Source organism: Zootoca vivipara, chromosome 8 (genome assembly GCF_965207765.1).
Source record: "Zootoca vivipara chromosome 8, rZooViv2.hap1.1, whole genome shotgun sequence".
Taxonomy (NCBI): Eukaryota; Metazoa; Chordata; class Lepidosauria; order Squamata; family Lacertidae; genus Zootoca; species Zootoca vivipara.
This window is the reverse complement of record NC_142591.1, coordinates 57,390,752-57,406,701: the sequence shown is the minus strand read 5'-3', so window position 1 is coordinate 57,406,701 and position 15,950 is coordinate 57,390,752. Positions and strand designations below refer to the sequence as shown.

The window sequence follows — 15,950 nt, the reverse complement described above, 5'->3', positions numbered from 1 at the left end:
GTCAGGAGAAACAAAAGAAAATACGTTTGCATTCAGTGCAACTATGGAATTCCTACCCACAGGATGTTGCGATGGCCAGAAACCTTGATGAGTTTTAAAAAGGATTAGACAGATTCATGGACAAGAACATCATAGAATCATAGAATCATAGAGTTGGAAGAGACCACAAGGGCCATCCAGTCCAACCCCCTGCCAAGCAGGAAACACCATCAAAGCATTCTTGACATATGGCTGTCAAGCCTCTGCTTAAAGACCTCCAAAGAAGGAGACTCCACCACACTCCTTGGTAGCAAATTCCACTGCCGAACAGCTCTTACTGTCAGGAAGTTCTTCCTAATGTTGAGGTGGAATCTTCTTTCTTGAAGTTTGAATCCATTGCTCCGTGTCCGCTTCTCTGGAGCAGCAGAAAACAACCTTTCTCCCTCCTCCATATGACATCCTTTTATATATTTGAACATGGCTATCATATCACCCCTTAACCTTCTCTTCTCCAGGCTAAACATACCCAGCTCACTAGCTATATTATGCAACCACTGTTGGAAGAAGTATGTCTTTGAATACCACTTGGAGAAAGTGCTGTTGCACTTATGTTCTGCTTGAGGGCTATGCCTAAGCATCTGGTTGACCACTGTGAAAACAGGCTGCTGAACTAGGTAGGTCTTTGACCTGATCCACTAGAATGTACATGCACAGACCGTAAATTATTTTCCTTTTAAAAACTGAAAAAGACATATACATTAAAAACATACAATTATCTGACCGGAGTAAAATTAATCTCATCCTTTCTTTCCTGAATTAAATAACACATAATTTTCTGATCCGAAACCTCAAAAATCAAAAAACAAAAAAGGAAATGAAACTATTAACTTACAATACAATAGCTGCCATCCCCAAAGAGCAATCTCACCTCTTAGAAATTCTAAATATTTCAATGAACTGAGTAAGAAATAGAAGGAATTTAGCCTAATTAAAGCTCTAACCGATGCAGTTTGAGCTGAGATGTGGTTCTCATCTGATTTCAATAATAGTTTAACTTTTTCTGCTCATAGTTATGACAGCCAATTTTTGTAAAAGCAACCCAACAACCCAACATTGCTGTTTACATTATGCAAAGAAAAAAAGTTACTTCAAGGCCCATTTAACATTCATATGTTTTCAATATCTGTTTATTGAGCATTGATGAAAAACAGTCTATCTGAAAACATTTGCAGCAGCCATTTCATGGCTACTCAAGCCAACATCCATACATTACATCATGGTTCAAACAGCTCAGCACAATATACCATTCGAACAAAGCCAGTCATTTTGATTTTGTACAATTAGGCTTACAAAAATAATTTTACACCTAGAAAATAAATCAGATTCTCAATAAATTACAATATACTTATTATTTAACAATGAAAAGCATTGTATAAAATAGATAACAATATTAAGAGTTTCAAAAAGGGAAAGAGATTCATTTCACTTGGCAGTCTAGGAAATCATTTAGTCATTCATCTTAGAGCTATGTACATTGTTAAGCACCAAAAACCCTGCTCCTCCGCTTTCTTGCTGCAATGCTCAGGTAACAATAGGCACCTTGACCAGATAGGAAGTATCCACAATGTGGACCTGCTTCCTTCACCATCACTAACCTATCTTGTCCTGTCCCATTATGAAATGGAAGCCCAAAGGGCAAGGCAAAGTAGCGGTACAGGACCTTGGAGAGCTCACGGTGATCCACCTACTCCAGCTAGGTCTGGAGTACCCTTTTATGGTACTCAACCCAGATTGCCATGCCCAGGCTAATTCACTCCAATCCCTTGCTGTTAGTTTCCTCTTGGTTTGTTGCCTATGCCAGTGGTCCAGTGATGTGCTATCTGAGACTCCAGGTGGAGAAGAATTTTCTGGGGATTCCTGTGCAAAGGTCTCAGCTCAGGGCCAGTGCCGGACCTGTGTCTGGATTAAGCAAATTAATGGAGGGTGAGCCTATTCATGGCTACTATCCAAGATGGCTATGCTCTGCCTCCACTGTTGAAGGCAGTATGCATCTTAATGCCAGTTGCTCAGAATCACACTTTGGGGAAAGTGCTATTGCATTCAGGCTTCCCATAAGTGTCTAGTTGGCTACTCTGAGAACAATATGGTGAACTAGATGGGCCACTTGCCTCAAAGAGTAGGCTCTTCTTATGTTCTTATATCTAACTTTTCCATGGCCTTTACTGCAGGGCCTTCTGGGATCTGCTACCCAGGGTGGGCATTATGACACAACCCAATCTCTATTAGGAACAACTTTGGTGTAAGAAAGGCGCCATGACATTGGTCCAATGGTTTTGATGTTACCGGAAAAGCATGAGAAAGAACTGAACTGCAACAGCTTTGATACTATGCCGATAACATCAGAAGGGTCTACAGTTGTAAAATCTATGGATGTTTTCCCATTTGTTTGTTTTTTTCTAGAACGAAAGAGAGAAATTTGGGGGGAAATTGAAATATATCCAGTACTTTCTTATAAAACCTAAACCCACTTTGCTCATTAAAAAACTTAGCACAACACATAAAGGTAAAGGTAAAGGGACCCCTGACCATTAGATCCAGTCGTGGATGACTCTGGGGTTGCGGCGCTCATCTCGCTTTATTGGCCGAGGGAGCCAACATACAGCTTCCGGGTCATGTGGCCAGCATGACTAAGCCGCTTCTGGCGAACCAGAGCAGTGCATGGAAACACTGTTTACCTTCCCGCCAGAGCAGTACCTATTTATCTACTTGCACTTGACGTGCTTTCGAACTGCTAGGTTGGCAGGAGCAGGGACCGAGCTCACCCCGTTGCAGGGATTCGAACCACCGCCCTTCTGATTGGCAAGTCCTAGGCTCTGTGGTTTAACCCACAGCGCCACCCGCGGCCCCTTTAGCACAACACATAACATTGTACTATTCAGTATGTGAAACTTTTTTAGTTACATGACATTTTAAATTGGATATGATTATTTTTATTGAATGCAAATCCAGTGTGTGACATGATATTTTAAGCTTATGGTATCAAAGTCTTTCTTAGTCCCCCCAACACCTTTTTTTTTTTTTTGGCCAGCTGGGAAAATAGAGGAAGATAGAAGATGAAAATATAAACCATCAACATATGAACTGGAGCAAGCATTTTGACACTGCATGTTATAAGAGGGCATGTGTCTATTGTCTAACTTTCATCCATTTATTTCACTTGATGCAAAAAATGGAAGAGAGAATTAGAGTCAGAGGCTGTGCTTGTTAGGCTACTAGCTATCTGAATGTATTCTATACTGAAAAATATTTAGATTTACTTTTTCAACATCAAGTCATAAGAGTGTTGCTTGTTTAGTAACCAAGTCAAGCATAGTACCAGTGTTTTAATCACTAATATTCCCAACTTTGAATGTTGGAACTAAAAAAATTGCAGCTGTGTGTATTGGCTACAACAGTGCTATTTTAGAACACTGCTCTATTCATTCTAATAGAATACTTCAGAAGAAATGTGCTTTTTTTTCAACTTCCCCCCAAAAATTTCCACTTCATGAGAAAGGGTAAATGGGGGAAAATTTTCTTCACTTTTTGCTAACATCCTTATTTAATTCTTTTAAAAATTATAGTTCAAATTTTAAATAGTAGCTTTTTAAAACCCCACAGTTCAACATTAAAAGCAGAACATATTTACAAGAGACTCTTACTTAAGAGCAAAAGACAATGCATTTTTAAGCAAATCCCACAGCAGTATTCACTTACTTAAAAATAAATTCCATTGAAATTAAGGTGATTTGCTTCCACATAGTTTGCAGTCCAGTGCATACTTGCCTGAGAGTAAGCTCCACTGAACACAATGGGTCATATTTTTGAGTAAACATGTACAGGATTTCACTATATAATTCACACATACGTCACATAGATGCTTGCAGGAAGTATTTTGGCTTTCAACCTCCATGGTATATTCAAGAAAATGAGACACCTGCTTTGATTAACTGTTAAAACTACTTGCTTCGCTGTTTCATTATTTCTAAATTTCAGCTTGCAGTTCTATTAAAATCAGGCTTTGCCTTCCGCTAGTGATACTTAGGACTTTTTTCATGTATAAGGGGACAATAAATTAAATTTCTTCAATGCTGATTCAAATGCATTGCAAACAGGAAACAGCTTCCCCTCTCCGTTCACCTACTTGCACCCACAAATTATATCTGAATTCAAGCTTCTTCTTTTTTTAAAAAAAGTTAGTAAAAGTGATTTGTTTTTCTTAAAAAAAACCAAAACTAAAACCTTCTCCAAAGGGGACTGTACTTGTCTCTTTAACAGCAGATCTGAGTTATCTGTCCTGAGTTTTCCAGTGTCACAATGGCTTAATGCAGTGCATGTATTACAAAAAAGAAGAAGCATTGATCAATATCACAATGGCTTTTGTTTTGGAAGAGATTGCTGTGAAATAACCGTAACTTGGTTTGCAGCTACCTTGTATTCCTGACCAGAGCCTTGCGGAGGAGAAGGCAGAGGAGTTTCGGGAGTTGCTGGAGAAGAATTGAAAAGGAATTATCAGTAATCAAATCAAGCTTCTCTTAACTTAGGGCTGCGTTGAAACAAGAGGCAGGGAATGTGCTTTTCATGAACATTTTTCACCTGCCGTGAAGAAGTCCCCACTATTTCAGCAAGGGTCTGAACGTGGGAAATATGTCTGCAGGAGCTTTCCAGTTGTCAAGGCCATTAAGCGGGTGCTGACTCCCTCTCCAAATCCAGCGTAGTAGCTTCAGCCCCACAGCCAATTTGGGCTGAGGCACCACCACTGCCCTATACCTGTTTAGAGTGAGGACACTGGCTTGTTGGTTCTCAGTGCCATCAGCATGTAGCTCAGGTTTTCCCAAACTTTGGTCTCCAGCTATTTTTTTTGGACTACAATGCCCATCATCCTTAGCTAGCACGACCAGTGGTCAGGGATGATGGGAACTGTAGTCCAAAAACAGCTGGACACCCAAGTTTGGGAAACTCTGAGGTAGCCAGATCTTTTATTTCATGAATTTTTATTTGCTTTGTAAAATTTATATACCGCTTGATTGTAAACAAAAAACAAAAAAAAGCCCAAACCTAAAACATCAAATCTTATTGGTTACATGGTGTTGTGGCATCATCATATTCGGTGAATACTGTGAACCTCTTCAAATAACAGCAATGAAAAAGATGGTGTTAACTCTGAAAGCCACACTTTGGGACACCCCCCCCCAAAAAAAAGTATTTTTGGATGAAGGTTTGGCAGTGCTACAGCCTAGCCTTCACTAAAAATTTGCTTCAATATAAGAAATTAAATTTTAAACTCGGGTTGTTAGTAGAAAAAAAATTAAGGTTGAAAAAAATGATGTGAAACACTGATAACCGATTAAACGGTTAATTAAAAATAACCCAGAGAAGTTACACTCAAATGATATATTTACAATAAACTTACAAATTGGTTCTGCATGTACAGGAGCAGCCACTGAACTTATAAGCAGAGTTTGTCCAGTGAGCGGGTCTTGGGCTAGATGAGGATGAACTTGGTGCAGATTCGAGGCATCACTAGACGTACCTGCAACAGAAAAGCCAAGCGTTTGTCTGTGCAAATGGACAGAGAATCAGAGTTGAAATGGACCATTAGGGTCATCCACAACAACCCACTGCAATGCAGGGATCTTTTGCCCAACAGAGGGCTTGAAACCACAACCCTGAGATTAAGAGTGTCATGCTGGTTGATTCTACAAAATAAAATGCATTTCCCTCACTTAGAGGAGCTGCAAGACCTTAATTCACTTCTTGACAAAGCCAGGATGAAAACAGAGGAAGATGAGGTGACCGCTACCCCTTGGCTGCTAGTTCCTACTGAGTGTCCTATGAGGGGACATTCTCATAGGGCACAGAACAGGCCAGGCCAGGTGTGTGACCTGGAGAGAGTCTGCAGGGAGAAATAGAAAAGCCTACGAGGGGGCATTTGGTTCCAGGACCTGAAGTTCTCCCTAAATTTTGCAAAAATAATTCTAGACCCAAAAGCAGCAGAAAAATGTCTCTCATGTGTGTGTGGGGGGGGCACACCACTAATATAAGTGCATCTGAGTACAGTTAAACACAAAGAAGTCCAATAATACCTACTGACACACCTACCTCCTAGTAACATTTCTTGAAGCAAACTGTCAATTTTAACCATTCCGAACAGTTTCACAAATTGTATTTGCTCAATCATTTGCCAGGTGATGCTCTGAAGGGTAGGCAGAAGTAGTAAGAGTTCTCCAAAGCGTCCCCTGGAGTCGTACTGACGGTCATTGATGTAGTCCTCCAAATTGATCTGAACTTGAAACCTCGTGTTCCTGATCTTCATTGGGTTACTCAGTCCTTTTGCATCTTCCAACAACAAAGAAATTTTTCATAAGGGTATGGAAGAAAGCACCAAAGCAATGAATCATTGGTCTTGTTACTATCCATGTGGGCCCTGGGGATAAGGAAGACTCACAGACCTATCCAAATTTCCCATCTACAATGCTGGAGGGGATTTGGGGTGGAACAGAGGTGTCCCTCCACCAACTTGGAACTTCCCAATGAAACTGTCCCAATGGCAGATGGGCAGAAGCTACAACCAGTGGTAGCCTGTAGAAAAAAAAAACCACCTCTATACTCACAACAGGGCATTTCAAGAGGAATGCTAGAGGACAGACTAGTTCCTGTGCAGATCTTTCTACTATCATGACGGTGCCGTCTGTGACAACTTTTAAACATCTGCTTTAAAAAAATCCTATTCTGCCAGGCCTATGTAGGCAATCAAGAGTACTGTATATCATTTGACAGTGGTTTACTGATTGTCGTTTTGAACTTTTTCTGTTTTTAACTGTTGGTGGGGATGATAGGAGTCATAGTCCAAAGACTAGAGAGTATTAGGTTGGGGAAGGCTGACAAAGACACATTTTGTTAAATTAGGAACCACATCAAGGTCAACATTAGCATAGGAAAATCTTCAGCTTTTCAGCTAAGACTATGCTATCGCTATCACTGTGTGTGTGTGTGTGTTGGATTCTGAAGTATACCTGGATCAAAGAATACAATTGCTTTTAAGCAAGCATATTCATTATCATCAATTTGGATCTCCTGAAATGGTCGTATTATCTCATCCAGTATTCTGTTTGCTACTCGGCTGATCTCAATTTCAGAACTGTTGCGATGGATTACAAAATCATTACCTAAAGAAGCAAAAACAAAATCAGAACTCTTTTGACAACGTAAGTAGCCTTAAAATTCATATTCAGTTTCCATTTTCTATAGCATTTATGCAGATGAATGTGTTCACAAAAGACCTTTCTCCACACATGCAATATTTATTTCCACAAATAATATGCCAGCAAAGAAATCATAATCATAAAATATCCATCAAGAAGGAGAGCAAAATCTTCAAGGTTCATCTTAAGACAGATGGGTGGCCAAATCTTCCCTTTTTGAAGCCAATATACTTACCATGAATCCTATATACCAGGGTAGTTAACAGGCCTGGCTCTAGGTGCAGTCCCGGTGGCGCAGGGCGCTGCAGTGAAGCCGCACAGAAGCTGTGCTGCGTGCTGCGAGGGCGCCGGAGCGATCTTCGCGCCTCAGTGCCAGGGCGCCCAACCTGCTCAAGACGGCCCTGGTAGGTAACATGGTGCCCTCCATATGTCGTTAACTACATAGCTCCCATCAGGGCCAGCCAGCATGGCTAATAGTCAAGGGTGATGGGAACTGTTGTCCAACATGTGGAGGGCACCCCGTTGACTAATGCTGCTATATAGCACTGGGCTCTGCAACAGCCAGCACGGCCACACCTTAAGCTTTTGTCATCAACATATCAGCCTCTCTCCAAACCTGAATAGCAGATAATGAGTGGATAATGAATTGGAAAGGTCAGAGCTAGGGATGGGGAGAAGTTCAGTTCACAAGGCAAGGCAAACCTCCTTAATTCACAATTTCTGCAACAACATGAAACCGAAACACTGCCATCCCTTGCAATTTGTGCTACTCCAAATTGTGAAATGTGGTTCTCCAGCCAAGTAACATGTACCAAAAAATAATAATATGAACGTGTTAGTGAGAATGTATGCAAATATGCATTATACTACAGGAATGTGTATACAGTCATACCTTGGAACCCGAACGCCCTGGAACCCGAACGCCCTGGAACTCGGACGTTTTGGCTCCCGAACGTCGCAACCCCAGAAGTGATTGTTCTGATTTGTGAAATTCTTTTGGAACCCAAACATCCGACAGGGCTCCCGGGGCTTCTGCTTGGCTGCAGGAGCTTCCTGCAGTCAATCAGAAACTGCAATTTGGTTTTTGAACGTTTTGGAAGTCAAACGGACTTCCAGAATGGATTCCATTTGACTTCCAAGGTACGACTGGATTGTGGGAAATTGCATGCAAAATGTGTACATGTGCACTAAAATGCTGATGACTTTATTTTTAAAAAGTTGCTTACAGTACTGATATGGAAATGTTGAGAACTGAAAATTGGGAAAAGGAGAAACTTTGAGAAACCAAACCTGGCAGATTCACTCATCCCTAGTTAGAGCATGATGTGTTGTCGGTGGTGATCCTATGTACACTTACTAAGAGTAAACCCCAATAACACTGTGCAAAGAATCCAAACTCTTCCAGTCATTCCATCAACATATTTCAGCAAGGCTGACGGAATAATCTCCCACCTCCTCCACATGTGGTTTCTCTATACCACATCTGAGCCAATTTGAGCTGGAAGAGGATGGGGAAAGTCCCATTGTCCTAGCAGGGCTCATGAGCCAGCTCCCGCTAGCACACCTACTTAGTTGAATCAGGCCCATTGAGACAGTAAATATGCCCAGGACTGTGTTGTAAAAAGTAAAATAAAGATAAACTTACCTAAAAGAATAATGTCTTTGTAAAGCATAGAGCGTTTTGCTGCTCCAAGCAAAAGGTGTTCTCCAGCATGTGCTCTTAACAGGGCAACCTTGAAAAAACACAATGTGCATAGAACAATAGTAACTTCAAAAATAAAGCAAGTGGAATAAGATGAATCACCTACACTAGCTGTTGCCACTATGTGAAGACACCCTCCCTCCCTAAACTATCATCTTGAAGACAAGAGGTTTCCACTTTAGAAGCTTGTCTATTTGGATAAGCGGCTGCTCTGTTTTGGCTTTGTTTCCAGTTTATAAATATGTGCAATACCTGATGACGTCCTGAATATCAGGCCTTGAGATTCAGTCCCTCAGCTCTCTCTGCTGTTCCTAGAACAACTAACTTGGTCCTCTCTAGGTGTTTTGGTTAGGTTGATGGGAGTTGTAGTCCGAAACATGTGGAAGGCACCAGATTAGTGAAGGCTGACCAAGAATTGCCCACTGCCTCCCAATACCCCTGTCGAAAGCAGGCAGGAAGAGGCCTTTGGGCATTTTCCTTATAGAGTAACTTGACTGTGTCTCATAAAAGGTAGATTTCCCCTGAATCTTTCACCTCTTTTTTCTTAGATCTCAGTTGCTTGTTGTGGATTTGTTTGCACCTGGGCTTGTTTGCTTGGCTCCTGCTGTGTGGCATGATCTTCTCTGGACCCAAGCCTACCCACTCTCTTGAATCTAACTATATATATGCCAGAACCAGCTCCCCCATGATCTCTACTTCCCATGAGCTTCCCTTGATGTTTTGGCTTAACATCCTAGAAGTGTGTTCTGTGAAAAGAGAGCCTTCCACACGGAACCATTATTGTGGCTTCTCAGCTCATTATCCCATACCTGATCATCCAGCCGTAGTTCGCAAAAAGCTGGAATGTATTTTGCCCATTCTACAAGCACCAGGAGCTGCTGCCTCATAGATTCACATACTTCACTAATGCCAGCAATTTTCTTAACGCTGATGTCAGTACCAGCACAGGGGCTTGAAACAGGGATCTGGTTATAGTGGAGAGAAATTATGACCTCGGATTATTACAGAGTGTCAAAAACCAACACTAGCACCCCACAAAACAAGCTCTGTTTTCACTGTTACAGAAAAAGTAGACCTTTCGAATTAGGCATTCAGCCCCTGATATTTCACTAACTTCAACAGGAGTACTCCAAGTGGTCAGTGAAACATTCTGCCCGAATCAGGCAGCTAAGTACGGTATTTTGAAAGTGAAAGATGTATAAAGCTTATTGCAAAATAAGCTGAATCAGATTACAAATTTCTGGAGAGAATCTTCCCATTTCATTTCTGTATTGCAAATGGAAAAGGATAGGTGCATGTATAAAACAGAGAACATTTTAAAGGTCATGGGGATCCTATACGCCATGATGGTAGATTGCTGTACCTGGTGAGAAAGCAACTCAGCCTGGGCCAACATATTAATAGAAGGAATGTTGCTGCCATCAGATGCACTTCGTCTCGTACTTATCCTGTCCCGTTCATTTTGCACAGCTGGGAGAGGAAACAAAATTGCACATTGGTTTGCATGCAGACCATGCTACTGAACAGCTTTTCAAAGGTAGTGTTTACATATCACTATAAGCCAGAGTTTCCAGCTAATCATGGTTTACCAGGAATGAGCAGGATGCTACCTAATCGCTCCTACTTTTTTCCTCCCCTGGCAAGAGTAGCAGGAAGAAACCTAGAAGCCTTGGTTTGCCATTATGTACAAAAGCAGGATTGTGGTTTGCTTCTCCCTAATACAATCTGCAAGCCAACATAAGCCAGTTGAAACAAGCAGCAAACCAACAATAAACCATGGCTTGAGGTTGGCTGGCAACTGTGGCTTCTTAGTGAGTGACAAATCATGTTCCTTGAGCCAGATGTAATGGGAAGCCAAAGGTTTGTGATTTGTCTATCTTGCTCATCCAAGGGAGGGGCAATGCTAGAGCAGTCAGGCAGTTTGTTTGTTTGCGACATATTACAGTGTTTCTCAAATTTGGATCTCCAGCTGTTGTTGGGCTACAAATCCCATCATTCCTGACCTGCTAACAAAGGATGATGGGAGTTGTAGTTCAACAGCAGCTGGAGACCCAAGTTTGAGAAACATTGTAGGATAAGCCAAAAGTCCTTATTATGATGTGTGTGCAGTCAAAGTGTTATTAAGAAACTGTATGAACCATAGATGTCCAAAGTATTGCAGAAATTCATGGAAGAGCAATGGCAAACATTTTATAACATTTTATATAAGCATTATAAGAAATGGTCCTAAAATAATTTCTGTTTACAAAGAACACCATTTCAACTTTAGAAATTTTGAAGTCAAAAAAGTCTCGTAAATTTTAGAGACAGGTCTGAACCTTTCCTTCCTTGCCCCAGCATTCTTTTTTCTTTACAAAGCTTTTGAACTGCTGCAGTAGCTGATGGATTTTTGGGGGAGGAAAAGCAATCACACTGATAGCTATGTTTCAATCTGCATATAACTTCAGGACTAGTGAATTAGGGAAGTTTGCTTTAAAAAATGGATTAAAAAAACAACAACTCCATCCCTAATGTTAAACTTCTAAAAAAACCACTTTCAGCTTTCAAAAACAACTGTCTTCCAGCCAGAGTTCATTTTTAAGGATGTAGCATTGAGAGATGCTAGTATTAGGGTTTGAAGCAGATAGTCTGGAGCAAAAATAATCGCATACTAGCTTTTAGAAAGAGAATGGCATGGTGGAACACAAAGCTTGTGGAGCAACAAGGTGTCCCTTTTAATGCAAAAATGAAAGAGATAAATAAGGCTACCCATCAGCTTTGCTGAACCTATTTTATATCCAAGGTCATACCAAGGAGAGAAAAACAGGGTTGTGATCAACATATTTCTCCATTCCACACAGAACCTCATAACCTTTTGTAAGAGCAGCAGTTGTATTTCCAATGATCCGTTTGTTATTTTTAAGGAAGCAATCTGCATCAGAGAAGTTGAGAAGGCAGCACCAATGCTTCAATAAAAATGTGCTCAGTGCACTATATAGTGTTCTGCAGTTTATATGAAGAATGAACACGCTTTATAGTGAAGGCGCACTAGATTCTTAGCCAAGGACATTCATGATGGGCCTTTTATTAAGGTCATAATAAGAAATGTCGTACAGTGATAAACACTAAGTGATAAATGGTCACGTAGACGTGAATCAAGAATGATGCTCCAGTCTTTTTTAACTGGAGAAAAGCTATCTTTTTTCATTTCTTAACTCAGCACCTCAACAACAAAATGTAGTTATGCTTTAAATATAAAATTATACCGGAGGATTGGCACCTAACTACTTTGATCACCCACAATAAATGGTGGGAATGTATTGCAAACCATTTTTTTTTAAAAAAAAGTTTTTCAGAAATAAATGTTTTGCCTGCACATAATTCAACTTCAAAGTTTGTTACTAGTCAGTTTGAAAAGCTTTTTTTGTTTTTTGTTTTTTGTTTTAAAAAATGTGATAAGCCTATGGTGAAAATAGAATGAAATGGTATTCCTTAGTTTGGAGGACTCAAGGAAGAACACAAAGGCAATAATGGAGGAATTCTGGCACAGCTCCTAGTGCCCAGATAATTCTGTTCCTAAACTCTCGCTTGTGGTCCTTTATAAGCTGGGAGAGGTTGAAACTAACTTTCATTTGAGGGCTGTAATGGTGGGAGAAGAGGAAAGCCCTGTCAAATATATGCAAGACTTTCTACAAACTTAAAAAGACTTAGATTTTACAAGGTCACATAATACATAAAAAGAACAGTGATAAAACTAGTAAGCAAATACTATGACTGGGGTTTTATGGTGCCAAGTGTGCAACCCAAAGCACTTTTGTGCTGGACTAGGGACTGGATTAGTGTCCCTCCACCCAAAGAATTGCACCAATGCCAGTCCTTACTGATAGCTTGTGGAAAGTCTCCAAATGGATGAGACTGAGCTGGTCTGGGAGCCACAGGATCCTGAGCTGCTCCTGCTCCTTGATGGCAGCAGACCCAATCTTGGTCCAAATGTCTGCTCCCAACCTTCCTGACATGAGAAACAAGTCTGCAGATATGGAAGCGCCCCCATAGCTCCATTTCACTCCACCTCTGCCCAATCAGGCTTTGGATTGGCCTGGCTGCTCAACGGGGCTTACTCTCAAGTAGGTGGGTACAGAAGTGCAGCCTAAGCTTAAACTGCAGTTATTTGATGCTAAGCAAATCTTATTGATGTGATTTAATATGTCATTTTTCTGTTTCCAAAGGGATGCACTTGAGAATTTAGGGTAGCACCTTTCTGAAATTACAAGCATAGCTGAGTGTAAGTCTTCTCCAGCAAGAGAAGGCTCTTTTTCAAGGAAGCACTAAGCAATTTCTGACTGTCTGTCTGTCACACACCCACAGAGGGCAAAACAAAACAACAGCGTCCTGTTTTCGCAGTGGTCAACTAGATGCCCAGCAAGAAGGACATGAGCTCACAACAGCAGTTTCCCCTCCTGCAGTTTCCAGCAACTGGAATTTAGAAGAATACTGCTTCTGACCATGGAGGCAAAGTGCAGCCATGGTGGCTGGTATCCATCGGCATTCTTATCTTCCATGAATTTGCCAAATCTTTTAAAGTCATCCAGCAGCCATCACTACTTCTGGTGTGAATTCCATAATTTATCTATGCCTACTTCCAGACATGCTAAAATATAGGAGAACTTGTGAGTCTGCTTTTAAACACTATTCTGCATAGAAATAAGGTCTCAATGGTTCTATGTCAATGGTTCTTTTTTCCTGTCCCATTTCTAAAGAACTGGATGCACAAGGTAGTTTGCAATACATTGGGAATAGTATTAATAACTAGTGTCATTCAGCCCGTTAAATAAACAGGCGCTAGAACATATGTGAGTGCTGCGCGGAGCACCGGATCGAGGAGCCGGTCTGCAGAGTCAGCGCCCAGCAACACCGTGCTGGACTGAGGAGGCGATGCTCCGTGTGGCGTTGCTGGGTGCTGACTCTGCAGACCAGCTCCTTGATCCGGTGCTCCGCCTAGCGCTGATCAGCGCCGACCCGGCAGGCTGCCGGATCAAGGAAGCGGCCTGCCGGGTCGGCACCCAGTAGCGCTGCACGGAGCACCAGTCTGCAGAGTCAGCACCCAGCAACGCCGCACGGAGCATCGCCTCCTCAATCCAGCACGGCGTTGCTGGCCGCTGACTCTGCAGACCGGCTCCTCGATCCGGTGCTCCTGGGACCTCTCCTTCCTGTCAGCAGCAGGGGGACAGGAACGAAGGAGAAGAAAGCAGCCCTTTCTCCTCCTTCCTTCCTCTCCCCCAGCCGCCAACAGAAAGGAGACATCCCAGGGTTTGGAGAAGCGCTTGCACAGCGCTTCTCCGAACCCTGGGACCTGTCCTTGCTGGACGCACACACACACGTGGTTCCCCCCCCCGCCAACACTCAGTCCGGCCGGGAGCGGCGGTTGGCGGCCGCAGGGAAACGGTAGGTGGGGGTGGGGAGAGGGTGCACGTGTGTGCATCCAGTCTCTGCGTCCAATCCCTGTGTCCGTGGGGCACATGCGCAGTAGCGCGGACACAGGGACTGGACGCAGAGACGCTTGCACTTTATTATATAGGATAGGAGAGGCCTCACAACAAACCTATGTTTCCTATTCCTATTACAATTTTACAGATGAAGATCTGAGGATGAGAGTGTATGTAAGGTCACCAAACTACAGCTGAGCCAGTGTGAACTCAGATCTTACCTGCCTAAATCCACCACTTTGTCCATGAGGCCACAATGACTTGAGAAGAGTTTTTAAAAGTTATCAAGTTCAACTAAAACAAAGAATATCTCGTAGCATGCAAAACTAGAGGAAAGCATGCTTTGCTTTGTTTTCAAATGACCCATGTGTCAAATCTTAGCATTAACCAAAAATTACATAGCAAGCTGACATCTTATTGGAGACATATTTCTACAGCTATAAAAATCTCCTTCTTTTGTAGGCACAACCAATATATATTCATTAGGTATTTGCTTATAGATTTTGTTTCCTGCTAATTGATATGAAGTGTTTCCCTCTGAACAGGAGGTTTTAAAAAAACTTACCTTCCTTCTTCATCCCAGCACGAAAACACTTTCTTAAACGACAGTATCTGCATTGATTTCTCTTGTCCTTATCAACAGTACATTGCCGGCTAAATCTGTTGGACAGAATCGAGGGTAAATATATTAGAGTGCAAGTAAAGGAGGGTCCTGATTAGCACGGCTGAAACAATTAATGGGCACTGTCAAAACAATGTCTCCAACTATCAACCTTCAGTGGTATTTTTTCTTTAATCAGCCTTGAAACATTTCTCTTTGCCATTCTTCTAATGGAATAATTCCTTGTGATGGGCAAGTAAAATCCCATTAGGTTATTCATCATCTTGTGAATGCAAGGCGTATAAATTTTGCTCCCAGTCTCGTGAATGTTTAGGATGAATTTTCTTACAGCTTGATCCAATCCTGCTGGGGCAAATGGTCAGGAATAGGAAATGAAAGGAAAGCACTGTAAGATCAGAGCAAAGAGTTGTCTGCTCTGGCACATGATTTCCAAGGGGCCCCCCAGATGTTGTAGAAAGCATTCAGGCAAGGCATGAAGGAAACAGCTTTCTGCTCTTGCTTGTCCCTGGCATCTGGAATTCAAAGGTAGACTGCCTTTGTTCATGGAAGCTACTGGAATGAGCCTGGCTATAGCCTTTGATACTGGTAATAAATTATTATTATTATTATTATTATTTATACCCCACCCATCTGACTGGGGTTAACCCAGCCACTCTGGGAGGCTTCCAACAGAAGTATTAAAATACAACAATCTATTAAATATTAAAAGCTTCCCTGCCTTCAGATGTCCTCTAAAAGTCTGGTAGTTGTTTTTCTCTTTGACATCTGGTGGGAGGGCGTTCCACAGGGCAGGTGCCACTACCAAGAAGGCCCTCTGCCTGGTTCCCTGTAACTTGGCTTCTCGCAGCGAAGGAACTGCCAGAAGACCCTCGGCACTGGACCTCAGTGTCCAGGCAGAACGATGGGGGTGGAGACGCTCCTTCAGGACCCTAGAATCATAT

The 15,950-nt window shown here is 41.9% G+C and overlaps 1 protein-coding gene across 9 annotated transcripts in view; it reads right to left on the bottom strand.

Moving 5' to 3' along the window:
* The window catches only part of HNF4G (hepatocyte nuclear factor 4 gamma), a 75,009-nt gene that overhangs the window by 14,940 nt on the left and 44,119 nt on the right, over positions 1 to 15,950 (bottom strand). For 7 of the 9 annotated variants that reach the window (XM_035124891.3, XM_035124895.3, XM_088675624.1 and 4 more), the window contains 8 exons: positions 14,953 to 15,047; positions 10,289 to 10,395; positions 9,735 to 9,890; positions 8,869 to 8,956; positions 7,035 to 7,187; positions 6,121 to 6,357; positions 5,432 to 5,551; positions 1,138 to 4,505 (listed from right to left, as the gene is read on the bottom strand). In XM_035124891.3, the coding sequence (XP_034980782.1) occupies positions 4,387 to 4,505; positions 5,432 to 5,551; positions 6,121 to 6,357; positions 7,035 to 7,187; positions 8,869 to 8,956; positions 9,735 to 9,890; positions 10,289 to 10,395; positions 14,953 to 15,047 (1,075 nt within the window). In that variant the 3' untranslated portion in view covers positions 1,138 to 4,386. Of the gene's footprint in view, positions 1 to 1,137; positions 4,506 to 5,431; positions 5,552 to 6,120; positions 6,358 to 7,034; positions 7,188 to 8,868; positions 8,957 to 9,734; positions 9,891 to 10,288; positions 10,396 to 14,952; positions 15,048 to 15,950 lie in introns of those variants that run through there. The other 2 variants (XM_088675622.1, XM_088675623.1) reach the window with 1 other exon arrangement.